Source organism: Pseudonaja textilis, chromosome 2 (genome assembly GCF_049901715.1).
Source record: "Pseudonaja textilis isolate UNSWEBS1 chromosome 2, rPseTex1.2, whole genome shotgun sequence".
NCBI classification, from domain to species: Eukaryota; Metazoa; Chordata; class Lepidosauria; order Squamata; family Elapidae; genus Pseudonaja; species Pseudonaja textilis.
In genome coordinates this window covers 115393088-115410239 of record NC_141991.1, presented here as the reverse complement: position 1 = coordinate 115410239, position 17152 = coordinate 115393088, and the positions used below count along the sequence as shown (strand labels likewise).

Sequence of the window (17152 nt, the reverse complement as noted above, 5' to 3'; positions counted from 1 at the left end):
TGTTAGCAAGCTACAGAGGAAAGTGAAGCGCTGCGAGCCGCAGCCGCTCAGCACAAAAAGAGCGCAAAATTCAAACGGCTGTCGTTTGGATTTCTTGCCGGAATACAGCGCGGTGCTGTTATTCCGAGCTACTGACACTTACGCAGGCGCGAAATTCAAAGCGCTATCAGAGGCAGCAAGCCATCACCGCCTACGCTCTCCAGGAGCGCGAATTTCAAAACGCTGCCAACAGCCGTTGCAGCTTAGCCCCAATTGTAGCCCAGAGAGAGAGCAGAGAGGTCTGTGGAGCCTCTCCAGAGCTGTAGTCACTAGCCTGACAAGAGCACAAGTGCCATTTGTTGTCCCAGAGAGATTTCTCAACAGCACATCACGCAGGAGTCCTCATCATGAACTCCAACCCAGCCTTCCCACCGTTCAAGCCGGAAGAAGAAAAATGGGAGTCATACAAGAATCGTTTTAACCACTACATCGACGCTATCGGTCTAGCTGATGCTGGGGAGCACAGAAAAAAGTCATTCTTCCTCAGTTATTGCGGGGCCATCGTTTTTGATACCGCCACAGCACTCGTCGCTCCACGTGAGTTAAAAAATGTCCCCTGGCCAGAATTGCTAGAGATTCTCACCAACCATTACTCCCCCAGACCCTCGCAAATTGCAAGGCGTTTCACCTTCCGGATGAGGAAGCAAGCGGAAAAGGAAACCGTCAATCAATATATGGCCGCCTTGAGGACTGCAGCCCTCCACTGCGGGTTCGGGAACTATCTTGATGACATGCTCCTCGATCAGCTCGTCTGCGGGGTCAAAGACCTTCACCTCCAGAGGCGACTACTCGCCAGGAAGGACCTCAACCTATCCCAGGCCGTCGAGGAAGCCTTGGCTGCAGAGCTGGCAACACAGTCCGCCACTGAAATCCAAGGCCCCGTTCCCAAACAAAGCTGCACCACCGTTCATTCAGAAGAGGTAGTCAACGAGGACGACCCTAACGATCAAACAGACATCCACCGCCTCACCCATGCCAAACAACCACAGGCAGGAGCCAGGCAAGAAACCAACAGCGCACCCAAACACATCATCCTGTGCCTATCCTGTGGCGGACCTCACTCGAGAGCTACGTGCAAATTCAAGGGTGCCATCTGTAACCATTGCCACAAAAAAGGCCACATCGCTAGAGTCTGCCAGGCCGCGCACAACTCAGCACAAAAGGTTCCTTCTTTTTCCCATTCTGGGTCCCAAAGGCAAGTACTAAATTGTCACACTTGCTACCATGCTAACCACACCTGTCACTCTATTAGTAAAATAACACTCTCCATTTTGTTAGAAGGTAAACCTTGTCGTATGGAGGTTGACACGGGGTCAGCGCTCTCAATCATCTCTTGGAGCACCCTCAAGAGAATCCAGCCCAGGCTCTCCAGAAACCAGCTCCAGAAGTGCCAGATCTCCTTGAGGGATTATCAGGGAAAAGACATCCCAGTACTCGGCAAAGGCAAGTTCCTTGTTAATTTTAAAGCTTTCAAAGGCCACCTGCCTCTAGTGGTAGTTAACGGCAACCTCCCCAGTCTTCTGGGGCTTGATTGGTTCCCCTACCTCGGCCTAGGGTTAACAGGAGTCCATGCTGTCTCAGCTTCTGACACTGACTCCTTATTCAATGACTACTCAGACGTATTCAGCAATGAGTTAGGGTGTTATAATGGTACCCCCATATCATTTGCAGTTGACCCCCAAGCGATTCCAGTCCGGCTGAAACCGCGCAGAGTCCCATTCGCCATTCGGCCTAAACTAGACACAGAACTTGATAAATTGTTAAAGCAAGGGGTCATTGAACCAACAGACTTCGCCAAATGGGAGACGCCAATTGTCACACCCCTTAAAAAGGATGGCAGCCTGAGAATTTGTTCAGATTACAAAACAACAATCAACCGCTTTCTACAAGTTAGCGCATACCCAGTACCGGTCATTCAACATTTATTACATACCTTTGAGCCTGGCAACATTTTTGCCAAATTGGACATGTCGCAAGCGTATCAACAGTTCCCTGTTGACAACCAAACAGCCGAACTGCAGACCATTGTGACCCACAGGGGTGCATTCCGGTGCAAGCGTCTCCAGTTTGGCGTAAGTGTTGCCCCGGCATCTTCAATCCCTCATGGAGCGTATACTACAGGGCCTCCCTGGCGTAGTACCCTACTTCGACGACATATTGGTCTCGGCCAGGGACAGACCCCAACTCTTCCAGAGAGTCAGAGCAGTGTTAGACAGGTTCAGACAGCATGGCCTCAAATTAAAAAAGGAAAAATGTGCCATTGCCACTAGACAGGTGGACTTTCTGGGCTATAAAATTGATGCCTCAGGCATTCACCCCCTAGAGTCCAAGGTCAAGGCAATTCATGAGGCACCCACGCCAACCACTAAAGCCGAGCTCCAAGCCTTTTTGGGATTATTGAACTTTTATGCATCATTTCTGCCTCACAAGGCATCAGTAGCAGAGCCCTTACACAGGCTCTTAGATAAAAAAGCACCTTGGCACTGGGGACACAAGGAAGACACTGCTTTTCGTGCAGTCAAGTCACTGCTCACATCTGACGCGGTCCTTATTCAATTTGACCCACACCTCCCACTGGTACTAGCCGCGGATGCATCCCCTTTTGGGATTGGCGCCATATTAAGCCACAGACTACCCAACGGCTCTGAGGCACCAATTGCCTTCTTTTCCAGAACGCTCTCAGCAACAGAGCGTAACTATAGTCAGATCGACAAGGAGGCTTTAGCCGCTGTGGCCTGATTAAGAAATTTCATGAATTCCTGTTTGGCCACAACTTTGAGCTAATCATGGACCACAAGCCTCTCCTGGGTCTTCTTTCCGGAGACAAGCAGACTCCCCAAGTGTTGTCTCCCAGAATGACAAGGTGGACCTTGTTCCTGGCGGCTTATTCGTACAAGCTCATCCACCGCCCAGGAAAAACGCTAAGCCACGCAGACGCCCTCAGCCGCTGCCCCCTGCCAGCTCCAGCAGAAGACCCAGCCCGGTCCATGCCATCTTCGATGTCACCGAGCTCGACCTTCCTGTCACCGCCCTCGACATGCCACCAAATCCAGGACGGACAAAACCATCGCCCAGGTACTAGACTGGGTGAGGAGGGGGTGGCCGGGTTCTAACCTCTCAGCCGAATTCACACCTTTTAAGACCCGCCAACAGGAGCTGTCTAGCATACAGGGCTGCCTGTTGTGGGGCACCGGTTGTTATTCCGGCCTCACTTCGCACACCAGTCTTAGAGGCACTACACGAGGGCCACCCGGGCATCGTCCGGATGAAGGCGTTGGCATGGAGCTACGCCTGGTGGCCTGGTTTGGACGACGACATCGTCAAGTGGGTAAGCTCATGCCAGCCCTGCCAGGAATCCAGACCATCCCCTCCTGTCACCACCCCCACAAAGTGGGAGAGCGCCAACGCGCCTTGGTCAAGGCTACACATTGACTTAGCGGGTCCAATACACGGCAAAACCTTCCTGGTGGTCGTAGATTCATACTCTAAATGGATCGATGTGGCCCAACTATCCACGACCACCACGCTAGCAGTTACCAAGGCTCTAACTCGCCTATTCGTAACACACGGGCTACCAGATACCATAGTTTCGGATAACGGCCCCCAGTTTGCCTCAACAGAATTTAGCCGTTTTGCCACAAATCTTGGTATCCGACATATCTTCACGGCTCCCTTCCATCCTGCCAGCAACGGACTGGCGGAGAGAGCCGTTAGATCCACAAAAGAAGCGTTAGCCAGATTCAGCAAAGAAGATTGGCATCACAGACTCTCCCGTTTCTTGCTAAGCCAACACTCGACCCCTTGCATGGTCACCAACAAATCCCCTGCTGAACTGCTAATGGGTAGACGCCTAAGAACTGTGTTGGATAGGCTCCACCCTCATTATTGCCCTGACACCCCTCTCGCTTCAACGACGGGGGTCAGAGATTTTGTCTTGCAGGAACATGTATTTGCAAGGAACTATGCCGGAGACCCGCTGTGGATTCCAGGAGTGATAGTAGCCATCACCGGTCCCCGGTCGTACCGAGTACAGCTGGAAGACGGCCGCATCTGGAGAAGACACCTGGACCAGCTAAGGAAGCGACAGGGTACCTTCGCCAATGTCGGATCGTGGGCTCAGGTCGACCCCCAGGTGCCACACCAAGCTCCCACCGAAGACCACGCCAGAGTTGCTCCACCACCACCGCCCGGACCAGGAGAGCAGGCAGTAGACCGGGACTGCCCAACGGGTCTGCCACCAGAACCAGTAGACGGGGCCACGACATCACCAAACATAAGCACAACACCGGTGCCTGTGCAACCCTCAGGGCGAGGCTGCACCCCATCACCAACCCCACCGGTTGCCTTGAACTCTGAGACACTTGGTAACTCACTGGAGTTACGGCGCTCGGGGCGCCAGCACAGACCGCCCGCTTATTTAAGTGACTATGCGTGTTCGCATCTTGGGGGAAGGGGTGTTATGTCCCTGGAACTTGCCAAAGTCCCCACCCAGGTCCGTTCATGCTGCGGGGGCGTTTGCTGTCCCTCATTGGCTGGCCTCCCTCGCCAGCCGGCTATAAAAGCCAGCTGCAGGGTCCGGCCAGTTGCTGATCGCTGTGAGCCTGCTCCAGGCAGGGTTAACACGTTCAGTCCTTTATTGCTACAATAAAGTCTTGTTGCACCCAAGCCCTGGTCTAGCCTCTCATTGCTCAACTACAACAATAATTCTCATACTATTTCTTATTATTTACCTCTTCTTGATCCTACACAGGAATAACACAGAGTAATTGGGGTAAATAGGAATGTGCTAAATGAAATTAAGGATTTACAGCAAGTACTGCAAAATATTTTTTTAAGGAAATCAGCATCAATTTCCTAATTAAGAACAAGCCATTAATTATCTCTCAGTATTCCCAATCCTGAAATGTGGGTGCTGAGCCCTTTTGGGATTCCTAGCATTTACCTCCTCAATGAGGGGATTTGGGGAAGGATCACTTCCCAGCAATAAAAGCTTTACACGACTATTTTAAGAGACAGTGCATGGTAATTTCTGCTCGTGCTCACTTGGAGAACTGTGACCAAGATTGTGGAGCACTAGAGCCGGCCAGTGGAGATGATGCTCTGTGCTACAAGGTGGATTTTGTGTAAGGCAGAAGAGGGGAAAAAATGACAGGTGTGTGCAAATTGCATTGGCTATGTTAAGAATTGCTTGAGGATTTTTTAAAGATAAGTTCCAAAGCATTCAGATCACCTACAGTGAACTTTTTTTTTATATGTGACTTATCTTTACAAGAAAGTAATGCTTACCACTGAAGTGTTCAGGAATTTAGCTAAATAGATACAGTTAATATGGTCACAAAATCAATAGCTTTCATTAGCATTGCCAATTCCCTATTGGAGATGGGTTTAACAGGGAGAACTCCTCTGTAGTCACTGAGATTATTTGACACAGCATTTTGCTGATAGAAACACGAACATCTTGAATCTTGCATTTGAAGGCAACCCCGAAACTGCAACTGGTGCAAAATGCAATGGTTTGGTATCTGATGGATATTACTTATTCCAAGGAGACTATAAAGATGCTTTAGGTTCTACATTGGTTACTACTTTGGGTCAAAGTGCTGGCTTTGACATATAAAACTTTATATGACTTGGTATTTAGGTACCTACTGGATTACTTTCTCCTATCCAAATTGTCCTGGCCAGTATGTATTTCTCAGGAGAAACTTTTGATCCTACTACACTTTTGTGAAATAAGGGGAATGGAGACCAGGTGGTCCCACTTCTCAACTGCTGTGTCAGCCTTATGAAATACCATCCTTTTAAGGATTAAGATTTACCCCACCCCTTCTCATGTTTTATAAAGTATCGAAGAGGGCATCTTTCCAAAGAAAATTTGCTGGAATAATTTGTTACCATCACCTTGTAATTTTGATTGGTTAAATAATTATCTTTATATTTACCCTGGACTTTTAAATTGGTTTGGGTGTTTTTGTTAATTTCTTGCAAGCTGCTGTGAGTTTCTACCAATTTGGTGGCACACAAGCTTGATGGATGTATGGATGGCTATTTGATGTGTAGTGCCCTCAGTGGAAAACTCCTGCTTATGGCAAATGAAGGCTTGAGACGATGCTGGTACTCACCTGAATCAGATTTCTTGGCATACTTCTTACTCTGCCCACGAATGATAAGGACAAAGACTAGGAGGAGGATGAAGATGAGTCCCACCAAAGCAATGACCACCAGAAACCACCATTCTTCATAGAAGGGATTGGCTTTTTGAGCTGCAAAACAGGAAGAGGAATCAAGTAATTTTTTTCCTATAGGGATACCTGTGCCCCATGCACATTGTTTCCTATAGTTTTTACTTAAAGGTTAGTTCAAAGCATGTTGGCGTGACAGAAGTTAGATTCTATCCTTAATACCTGATACTGAAGGAGATGGACTGCTAGGTGTCCCATAGCCATAGTCATTGACGGCAATGACTCGAAAATCATAGCTGACACCCTGCTTCAGAATATCCATGCTGAAAGTGTAAGAAGTCACTTCTTTGGGAATATCCTTTATGAGAATGTCCCACAATCCCTCATCTGGAAGAGAAAGAGATCAGTAAAGTTGCAATATGAAATGCAGAAACACAGGAATACACAAATACATGTCAGATGTAGGAGAATGGTGTCCTATGGGCTGGAAAGTGACTTTAGGGTCCCAGTTCTAAAAATAATGACAGAAACATGCAAGCAATTTGTTTATGCAATTAATTGCGGCATTTGTTTGTTTTGTACAACAGGAATCTTTACTTTTAAAAAAATACTTGATATTTTAATTTCAATTTGTCCAAAATATTCTTGCATGCAGAATAGATATATATATAGGGATTTAAAAAATCAAAAGGAATGCCAATTCCAAATAGCAGTGAGCAGAGTCCCACAACAGTTGTGAAAATGTCATTGTACAGCAGGTTCATAGTTCTCTAGAAAGATTTACTTTTAATTAGTTGCAGTTGCAGCCAGTTGAGAATATAGATCATGTTGTCTCCTCAAACTGTGTAATTCATAGAAGATGCACAGGGATGTCTTAGATGGAAGATTTACCTTATAAACTCACTAGAACATTTTAGAATTTCTGCTGATTAGTTTAAGCAACAAAGAGGAGTCACAAAGAGGATGTGCCTATGATTTTGTTTTAGCACAGGCCTGTATATTTGACCTACATGGCAGGAGGAAACATATTTATATGATTTATGAGTTATCTGCATTGTACAGCTGTCTGCTGAAGCATCATGGTACTTACATTATACATTCTTTATTGGAGGACTACCTTATAGCTTTAGTAGCCAGATAGATTGCTGCACATGATTAACAGGGACCAACATTAAAAATTAATGTATGGGGCTTCTATTTACCCATGGGATAAATGCCATGGAGATGGAAAAGGAAAAGGAAGTTCAGCTTCAATCTTTAGAAATCCAGATTAATTTCCTCAGATCAACTTTCTGATGACACAACAGTGATTGGTCTCATTTGAGACAATGATGAATCTGCATACAGACAGGAGGTTGTACAACTTGCCTCATGGTGTAACCGGAACAATCTGGAACTGAACATACTCAAAACCGTAGAAATGGTGGTAGATTTTAGAAGAAACCCTCCCATACTACCACCTCTTACGATACTAGACAACACGTATCAACAGTAAAGACCTTCAAATTTCTAGGTTCTACTATATCACATGATCTAAAATGGACACCTAACATCAAAAAATGTCATCAAAAAAGCACAACGAACAATGTTCTTTCTGCCCCAACTCAGAAAGCTCAAACTGCCGAAGAATCTGCTGATTCAATTCTACAGAGGAATTATTGAGTCTGTCAACTGCACCTCTGTAACTGTCTGATTCAGTTCTGCAACCCAACAAGACAGACATGAACTTCAGAGAGGAATTAGCACTGTAGAAAAAACAATTACTGCCAACTGCCTTCAATCGAGGACCTGTATACTGCACGAGTCAAAAAGAGGGCTGTGAAAATATTTACAGATCTCTCATATCCCGGACATAAACTGTTTCAACTCCTTCCCTCAGAACGATGCTATAGAGCACTGCACACCAGAACAACTAGACACAAGAACAGTTTTTTCCCGAACGCCATCACTCTGCTAAACAAATAATTCCCTTCAACTATTTACAAGGTCTGCACTACTATTACTGTTAATCTTCTCATCACTCCTTATCCCCTCTCACTTGTGACTGTATGACTGTAACTTTGTCGCTTGTATCCTTACGATTTATATTGACTGTTTCCTAGTATGATTTGATTGCTTATTGTACCCTATGACTATCATTAAGTGATGACACTTAATGATGACACCTTATGATTCTTGACTCTTGATGAATGTATCTTTTCTTTTATGTATACTGAAAGTATTTGTACCAAGACAAATTCCTTGTGTGTCCAATCACACCTGGCCAATAAAAGAATTCTTTCGTTCTTTTTCCTTTTTTCTTTCTTGTAGAAATCTTTGGTCTTTCCTAAGATACTGCTTTTATTGGCAGTTGTTATGATCGCAACTGAGCCCCAAATTTCCATTGCTAAATGAGACAGTCGTTAAGTGAGTTTTGCCTCATTTTATGACCTTTCCTGCCACAGTTGTTAAGTGAATCAGTAGAGTTGTTAAATTAGTAACACGGTTATTAAGTGAATCCGGCTCCCTCATTGACTTTGCTTGTCAGAAGGTGGCAAAAGGCGTGACCCCCAAGACACTGCAATCAGCATAAATATAAGCCAGGTGATGATAAGCATCCAAATTTTGATCACGACCATGCTGCAATGGTCATAAGGGTGAAAAACAGTCATAAGTCACTTTTTCAGGCTGTTGTAACTTTTAACAGTCATCAAACAAATGGGTTGAGCACTACCTGTATTTCCTCCCATGTTAAACACTTTATTTTCCCCTGGCCATCCTTTGTACAATGTGTCAACAACTAGAACACGGAAGGCACTAGGTAGAGCCATAAAAATCATTTAAATTAAAAAAAAAAAGCAAAATAAAGCTGGTTAAAGTTTAGGGGTATGAGTGGCACTTAGTCTCTATAGAATTGAATGATTCCTCAGTCTCTCTTGGTAGTTCTTTCTGTTATACTAGCAAGACTTCAAAACTCGACTTCTATATTACATGGAGAGGAAGCAATATGATCTCTATTTCTTCTGAAAATCCAGAGTGGCATCCAAATTTAAATAGGTTGCACTCCAAGGAGTTTAAAGTCTAAAAATTGATGGTGTGCTGAAGACAATGGGATGCAAGAAGAAGCAGGATGAACACAAATAAATGCTCAGAAGTAATTTGATTTCTCTGGGAAGGGGGAAAGAATCCATAATGATATCATTGAAAAAAAAGAATAAGAACTGTAAAGAGGGATTTGTATAAAAAGAGAAAGTAAAAGCTAGTTCAGAAAAGAGATTCAGGATAAATGAATGTGAGAATGGAATTAGAAAGGAAAATTATGAAGCTGGAAAATATATGGGGTGCAAAGATCAGAAGATCAATTATGATTCTCTTCACTTACGATGCTTTCAATTCTAATGACATCCTGTTTCATTCAGGATGCTAAAATGATTGTGTCAACTTGTAAATCATTCCTAAGTTGACAGTTGTGTGGTACTTTGTGGTACTCGAGGCTCTATTCTGACAGCCTGCTCTCTGCCACAGTTGCCTGAGTTTCTTTCCACGCACCCCAGATGGGAGTTGAACCCACAATCTCTGGCTTAGGAATGATATCTCTCTATTAATGTGGCTGCATCTTTGTTCAGTTTTGGTTCCTTTGGCTGTGTACAATATTAGCAAAATTCATATGTGCACATCAATAATCCATTACAGGTACTGTTAACTTTCTGTGTCAGGATAAGTACTGTCAGTCTTTCACACATTCTTTGATAAGCATTCTAGACTTAATGACAATTAATAACCTCCATGCCCTGACATCTGCTCATTTTGAGGTCTGTGAAAGACAGTTATTTTGCAGCAGCTTTATTAAAAAAGGAAGCCCCAAGTCTCTTTCAAAGCAGTTGGGTGATTTATGTCCTTGTATGTACTCAATTCCTGGCCTCTGGGTTCATCAATCATCCCTTTTAGCTGAACATTTCATTTCCCGGAATTATCCTCTTATAAAAGGGAGGAGGAGAAAGCTGAGTATACTGTATCCTTTGGGAGAGGAAGACTCCCAAAAAGTAAATTCATCCAATGAGATTTTTGGCTGGAAAGAGGCAAATGCATCAATGGGGGAAAAGTGCCTTTAATTTGTCATTCCACATTACGGAGAGATTTGAAATATATTAGTTTAATGTATTCAGAAAGAAATTCCCAGGTCTGGATATTCAGTTTCAAGTTACTTAAGCAGCTCACAATTGTTATGACATCAAGAACCAGAAAAGTTAATTTCCAAAATGTGTGCAGCTAGAATAACTGTGCTATGAAAGAACTACTAATGAATATTAACACCTTATATGAATATATGATGTTACTCATGGAAGAAACTGACCTTTGCTTAATTTACCATTTTTGTCTAGTTTTTTCATAAGGAAAAAATAATTCCATCTCATCTCTTCTTTGACTAGATTATTCAATCATTTCTGATCCAGAGGTAGCAGAAGAACACACCCAAATAAATTACTCATTTAGAGATCTTCTGGAAGAAACGGGGCTCAAGGTAAGAAAGTTCAGTTGATTTTCTGGCTGTTCAAATAATCAAAGGAGCCCAGAGCCATGGGTGAAACAATCAAAGGAAGATGAACTGAATCCAGTATCAGTACCTGAAGGACGTGCTTCAATGACGTATCTGGTGATGGGCCCTTTTCCTGGGTCACCACTCGACCAGTGGATTGTGATGGCTGAACCATATCTGGAGATGAAGGGCTCACCCGGAGGACCTGGAGCACCTGCATTTTTTTTTAACAACAACATCATTATATCATATCAGTGGAAAAATTGTGCTGTGAGGTAACACAAAGACTTCAGATGAGCCCTATAAGAATCATGCCTTACAGCAAGGGTTTCCAAACTTGGCAACTTTAAGATTTGTGAACTTCAACTCCCAGAATTCCGTATGGTAGCTGAGGAAATCTGGAAGTTGAAATCCACAAGTCATAAAGTTGCTAAGTTTGGAGACCTCTGTCTTAAAGGATATTGGAGAATGCTCCTCTAGTATTGAAACAGTATTCTTGTGGAGTTGATGGTGGACCTTGCATTTCCTTCTCCACATTGTCTATCTCCAGTGGCCTTAATTATATCATCTTCTAAGCCAGGGTGTGAAACTCACGTCGTCACAGCTGCGTCATGTCATGTATCGAGACTTTTTTCCCCTATGCTAAAACGGGCGTGGGCGTGGTCAGCATGTGACGCATCTGGCCCACGAGCCGGGATTTCGTTAGCCCTGTTCTAAGCAGATATCAGCTGGACAACTCAGTCCTAACCCAAGTATCTTCTGGGCTTTAATTAGGGTCAAATGGACCCAAATAAGAGCGCAATAAATGGTTTGGGGGAGAAACAAGCAAGGTTCCCCCCCTTCCCAAAGGCTACTTTTAAAAAAAAACTTTTAAATTTTTCCCCCCAGGCTGAGGAGGAATATGAAAAGTGACATCATCAGTGGACTGCTGGGCCAAATTTTACAACCTGTTTTTAAGAATGTTTGAATGTTGCCTAATTCATTACACAAAGTAACATATTATTTAGTTACAGTGCAGTCTCATGAAGTTTCACTGGGTGGCTGAAGGCTATTAAGCTTTCTCAGCCTAAACCTACTCATAATAGGGTTATTTGGTATGTGGGCAGAGATGGGAGGAGAAAGTGAATATTTCATTTGAAATCTTGAATGAAAAGCAAGTTATAAAACTAAAATATATCAATAAAATATTTTAGCACTAAATAATATATGAAAGACAAAAAAATGTTACCAAAGGTGTGTTTTGATGCTGAATTTTACAATTCTGGTAGGTTGCAAATACCAGAAAAATGATATTTTACAGAGTAAGCTATTTTATATTCATTTCTTGTTATCCTGTTATATTTAAAAAGAAACTTTTGAAGCATTAAAAATGTAGTTTGAGCTGATTCATGAATTTATAATATAGACATTTTGGTTTAATGTGGATGTTAGCCGTTCGGTTAATTAAATAATATACCTGCTATTTATAGGCATTTCTCAGCTAGGGAAAACATTCCATATGCAAAACTAAGTGGCTTTCAGAGAGAAATTTTTCCAGATACTGGGTAATCCACATTTACTGAGCTTAAAAGGTTTACAATGCTGGACTCAACACTGGAACATATGAAGAAACAACTGAGTAAGCACAACTGAGATTCCTTTTACAAAGAGTCACCTTATTATTACACAAACACGAAGGCCTCTGGCATTTCAGATTATTTTATGACATTTTTTTCTCTTTAAGGATTTGCATGGGCCACATGAATTGATGCCAACTTTTTCAATGATCTTTGCTAGGCCAAGGAATAGGGAGAACTCTAGAACATTGGGATCGGGGGACAGTTCAGAACAATGATGGTGTGTATAATTAGCCATTATATTTATTTGTGTAGTTATCTCTTTGCTTTCTATGTGATTATGACTGTAGAAAACCATTCAGTTCCATTCTGTCTAAATATGAAAAAAGAAGAAATATGATTTTGCTACACTAATCAACAGACTTGGAAGGAGAAACTCTTTATCAAACCTGAAACTGAATCCAGTACTTTTTAAGCATCTCAGATTAGGCAGGATCCTATTAAAAAACTGGAGTCATAGAGGAAATATTTCTGGGCGTGGTGGTGGTTTATTATTGGGCATGGTCCTGGCCTAGAGGTGGATCTCTTGCCTCACGATCAGGAGGCTGTGAGTTTGACCTTAGGTAGCAGCGGATATTTCTCTGGCAGAATGTGTATTTGCTGCGAACTCTGCATTGGCTACAGGAAGGGCATCCGGTCAGTAAACACTCTGCTCCATTCAGCTGCCTTGACTCCACCCCAATGTAAGGGATTATGGGGTCATTAAAAGACAAAAAAAAAAAAAAGGTCCTAGTTTAAATTCTAATTGTTAAGATCTGTTAAGAGTAGGTGAAGTATGATGGAGAAAGCAATCTCATCTCTCAATTTCCTTGATTTACCTTCCCCTGGCCCTGTGGTGATGTTGGCTTCTACTTCTGGACCATAAATGAAGGTCTTGGCTCGAATTCGGAATCGGTAGGTGACACCTTCGGACAAGTCCTTGACTTTCAACCACAAAGGACTGTTTCCCTTCACGTCCACGGTCACAATTTTGCTGACGCCTGGAAGGCAGAAAGGTGCATATTTTGAGATGGATTCAGGAGACTGGGTAGAGTGGGGAATAAAGCATGGTCTGGGGGCATCCAATAAAAGCACCCTGGTCTGCAACAGGGGATGAGGCTGCTATTGGGCCATTCTAGGGAAAGAAGCAGTGGCTGATTTCAGTATCCCATTCTCCATGATATTTTACTGGGCCACTTGGCAGGATCAGGCCTTGTGACGATGGTTTTACAATGGTTCTAATCCTTCATGTGAGAACACAGTAAGAAAGCAGCATTGAGAACTACAATTTGACATCTGTTTTGTTGAATGATGTTGATTCACAGGGCTCAACTTTGCTTTTTGTATTATGTGGACTGACATTGGGGTACAATGTAAACAAATAAAAGATGATAGATAGATAGATAGATAGATAGATAGATAGATAGATAGAGAAAAATAAACCAATCACCAGGGTTCAAAGGTTGTCTGAAGAATGCCTTTTATCTTTTCATAACTGATTAAGTTATGGCTATTAGAACCCCTTGCTTTTATGGCTGGGGGTTTACTGATGGCTTATGCAGTTGAGATGTAGAAATACAATTTGAAGTTCAGAAGGTCCTGGTTATGGGCAGACATAACTTTTAAAATCTGTAGTCCCATAGTCATAAATTAGAACATTCTTCTAAGACAGCAAGGTGTGTTCCCTTGCCATTAATTGTTGTGCTTGATTTAGTCAGTCATGCACATCCAGACTTGCATATCTGCTCCCTGTAAGTTCCTTACCATCCACAGGCATGCAGGGTTCATAAATGAGCCGGTAGCCTTCAAGGATTCCATTTGGAAAAAGCGGGGGCTCCCAAGACACATTCACAGAAGTTGTGGTGAGTTCACTGAATTTGACAGAGCCTGGGGAACTGGGGGCTTGGAGGAAAGAAAAAATATATAAAATTAGAAGGAAGAGTATTGCTATATTACATGATCTAAAACAAGTGTATCCAATCTTGGTAAGATTCATGAACTTCAATTCCCAGAATTCTGCAACCAGACAGTTTGGTTGGGGAATTCAGTGCATTGAAATCGACAAATCTTACAGTTGCCAAGGTTGGCATCCCCTGATCTAAATTGAAGTTGTAATGGCTATCGACCAGGAGTATGAAAAATGAATGATAATCCATTAAGGAAAATTGCACTTTCCCCTTGAATACAGCCAGTGTACAGTCTTTTCTGAACAGCCAGTGAAGGGAGGCAAGGTGATCAGGAAGTCAAAATAAATATGGAAGCCGAGTGAATTGTGACAACCACCCAGAGTCGCTGGGAGTTAGCCAGCATATACTGTACATTTAATACATTATTAAATTATTAAACAGAGGAGACTGTAGTTTGGGAAGTCAATGGAAGAGGTGACACTGAAGTATATAACTGTGTTTCAAAGGGCGTCCAAATCTATCAAAGAATATAGGACACTCTTAGTCCTTGCCTCCAAACCCAAATTTTGACAACAGTGTTCCAAGACCTTCCTTCCTACGTGCAGCCATTTTCAGCACAAAAACTTTATGCATCCTGCTGCTTCCTTTGGCTGAACTGCTTGAAGGGGTTGGAAAAATTGGAGAAGACAGAAATCAGGCTGGTGAGAACCTGATTGCTATCTGTATTAATGCTAGGCTGACTTCAGGTGCTGTGGAGCTTCAGGAAATTATCAGGGTAATTATTTTTCCTTTTTTCCAACTGTAGAAGGAAAGAAAGATGAAGTCAAACCCAAATCCAGAAAAGGAACTAATCTTGGATGTCTATTTTACTAGAATTGCCTAAAATGACTTCTCAGTGCACTAAATCTTTTTTAATCTGCTGGGATTGAATAATTCCCTCTGGCTGGTTTTGAAAAAAAAAGGATGACAATAAGGTGGTATTGTATTCCTCTTGTTTGGTAATAAATTTACACAGGTGGAGATTGTTTTTCCTTCCTCAACATTGGGCTCTTGGTTGCCTTGACAACCAAGACATTTTACATGTCTGGGTTATCTGGGGAAACATTGAGCTGCTTTTGGCAGGCTTGTGACACTGGTGAGAAAGAAAGAATGAAATCACTAAAAAAAAAAAAAAACCACCCTACTGAGACACCTATTTAGAAAGTAGGTCATGAGTCAGATTCCCCAGAAATGTTTAAAAAGGAAGAAAAGAAAATGCAAAACTGACAATCACAACTGGGATGTGTTTGGAAGGTATTGTATTAAACTGTAAACTATTCCTTCCAACTTACTCACTCCTGTGAAAAAGGGAACCATTACATACCCGGAACTTTGGCTTTATGAGAAGGTGTGATCATTTTTTCATTCTCTATTTTCCTTTTCTTACAAGTGATCACAATCAACCTATTAGGATTGTTCTGAAGATGAATAAGGGCTGTGCCATAAACAAGTGTTCCCACAGTTGTTTAAACATCAGCAATGAAGCAGCTATATTAAATGGCTCAACTCGCTTAAGTACATGTGAAGAATTCCTACAACCACAATCAAATCTTCTCTTCCTGGCATCTAACACCTGCAATAACATTGATCCAAATCCTTATTATCCGGGCACTATTTTTATAAAGAAACCTAAATCGCACGCCCACAGTAGCAATTTTTTGCTCATAGAAAAATATCCAGATAGTGGGCTCTTTGTTTTTCACAAAGACCAAGCAAACAGCTCATTTAGCAAGTCATGGTTCCCTCCCCCGCCCCTCAGAAATTAAATTAGCTTGAACTTGCTAGCTGTGATCTGCGAAACAGATCCCAGTGCCAACCAATGCTTGAAGGGGGATAAAAAGGAGGAGCCCGGAATGGTTTTATTTGAAATTAGGCTAGATTTAGTTAGACTCATTGAGAAGAAGCAAGATGATTTTTGGTTCTCTTAAAACATATGGCAGAGAGAGAGAAAAATCCTGCCCATTCTGAACAATAGGCCGATGGATCACAAAACATTTTCTCTCTCCTTCTCTCCCTCCCTCCCTCCCTCCCTCCCCCTTTTCCCCATGGTGACCTCTGTCTTGCTGCACATTATTGCCTGTCAGGTTTTTCCAATACAAATACCAAGATGAATGAAAAGAAACATATAGATTTCTTACCAAGGAGACCGAAAACAAAATTAACATTCCTTTGTCATTCGTCCATTTTCAAAAAGAATTAATGTCTGAAGTAAGACTTTATACAGCATACAGATGCCAATAAATAACCTGGTTGGTGACCTGATTTAGCTTGGAAAGCAAGTTTATTTATTTATTTTAAAGTCCATTCTTCCTGATTAATTGCACCTTCCTTGATGGTTTGAATTAGCATGTTTTTGTAGCTAAAGGAACACAATTTCTTCCCTGACAGTATTATGATTTTAAGTAACAAAAAAGGCAATATTTTCTTTTTGCAAACAAATGTCTGCCACAAAAGCTGTGAGAGTTATTTTTCATATCAATAAAATAAATGGTTGTCCTAACAATAGAAAATGGGAATCCCAGAACACTTGTTCTCAAGCAAAACCTTTACACAGGGCAAGAAATCATAGCCGGGGTGGAATATGATAAAACAGACTGGCAAAGAAGTGAAATAAAGCGTTAGGCTCCATCGTTATTCAACCTATAGGCATAGTTGCTTGCAGGCAGGTGGTGTGAAAAATTTAATAAGTAAATATTGAGAGAGGATGGATTGAAAGAGCGTGAGTGTGATTTTAAAACTGGAGGAAAAAAATATAATCTGTCCTATGCTGATTACGCTATTCTGATAGCTGGAAATGCAAATGATCTGGAAGCTCCAGTAATGAAAATCGAGAAGCAATGAAAAATGGAACTGTGATTAAATTATAAAGAAGAA

General features: G+C 42.3%; 1 protein-coding gene across 3 annotated transcripts in view; it reads right to left on the bottom strand.

Annotated features, from left to right (window-relative positions):
• Positions 1 to 17152, bottom strand: part of SDK2 (sidekick cell adhesion molecule 2) — a 407043-nt gene that overhangs the window by 8724 nt on the left and 381167 nt on the right. For all 3 annotated transcript variants that reach the window (XM_087925011.1, XM_087925012.1, XM_087925013.1), the window contains 5 exons: positions 14097 to 14234; positions 13172 to 13333; positions 10826 to 10951; positions 6444 to 6608; positions 6162 to 6302 (listed from right to left, as the gene is read on the bottom strand). In XM_087925011.1, the coding sequence (XP_087781137.1) occupies positions 6162 to 6302; positions 6444 to 6608; positions 10826 to 10951; positions 13172 to 13333; positions 14097 to 14234 (732 nt within the window). The remainder of the gene's footprint in view (positions 1 to 6161; positions 6303 to 6443; positions 6609 to 10825; positions 10952 to 13171; positions 13334 to 14096; positions 14235 to 17152) is intronic.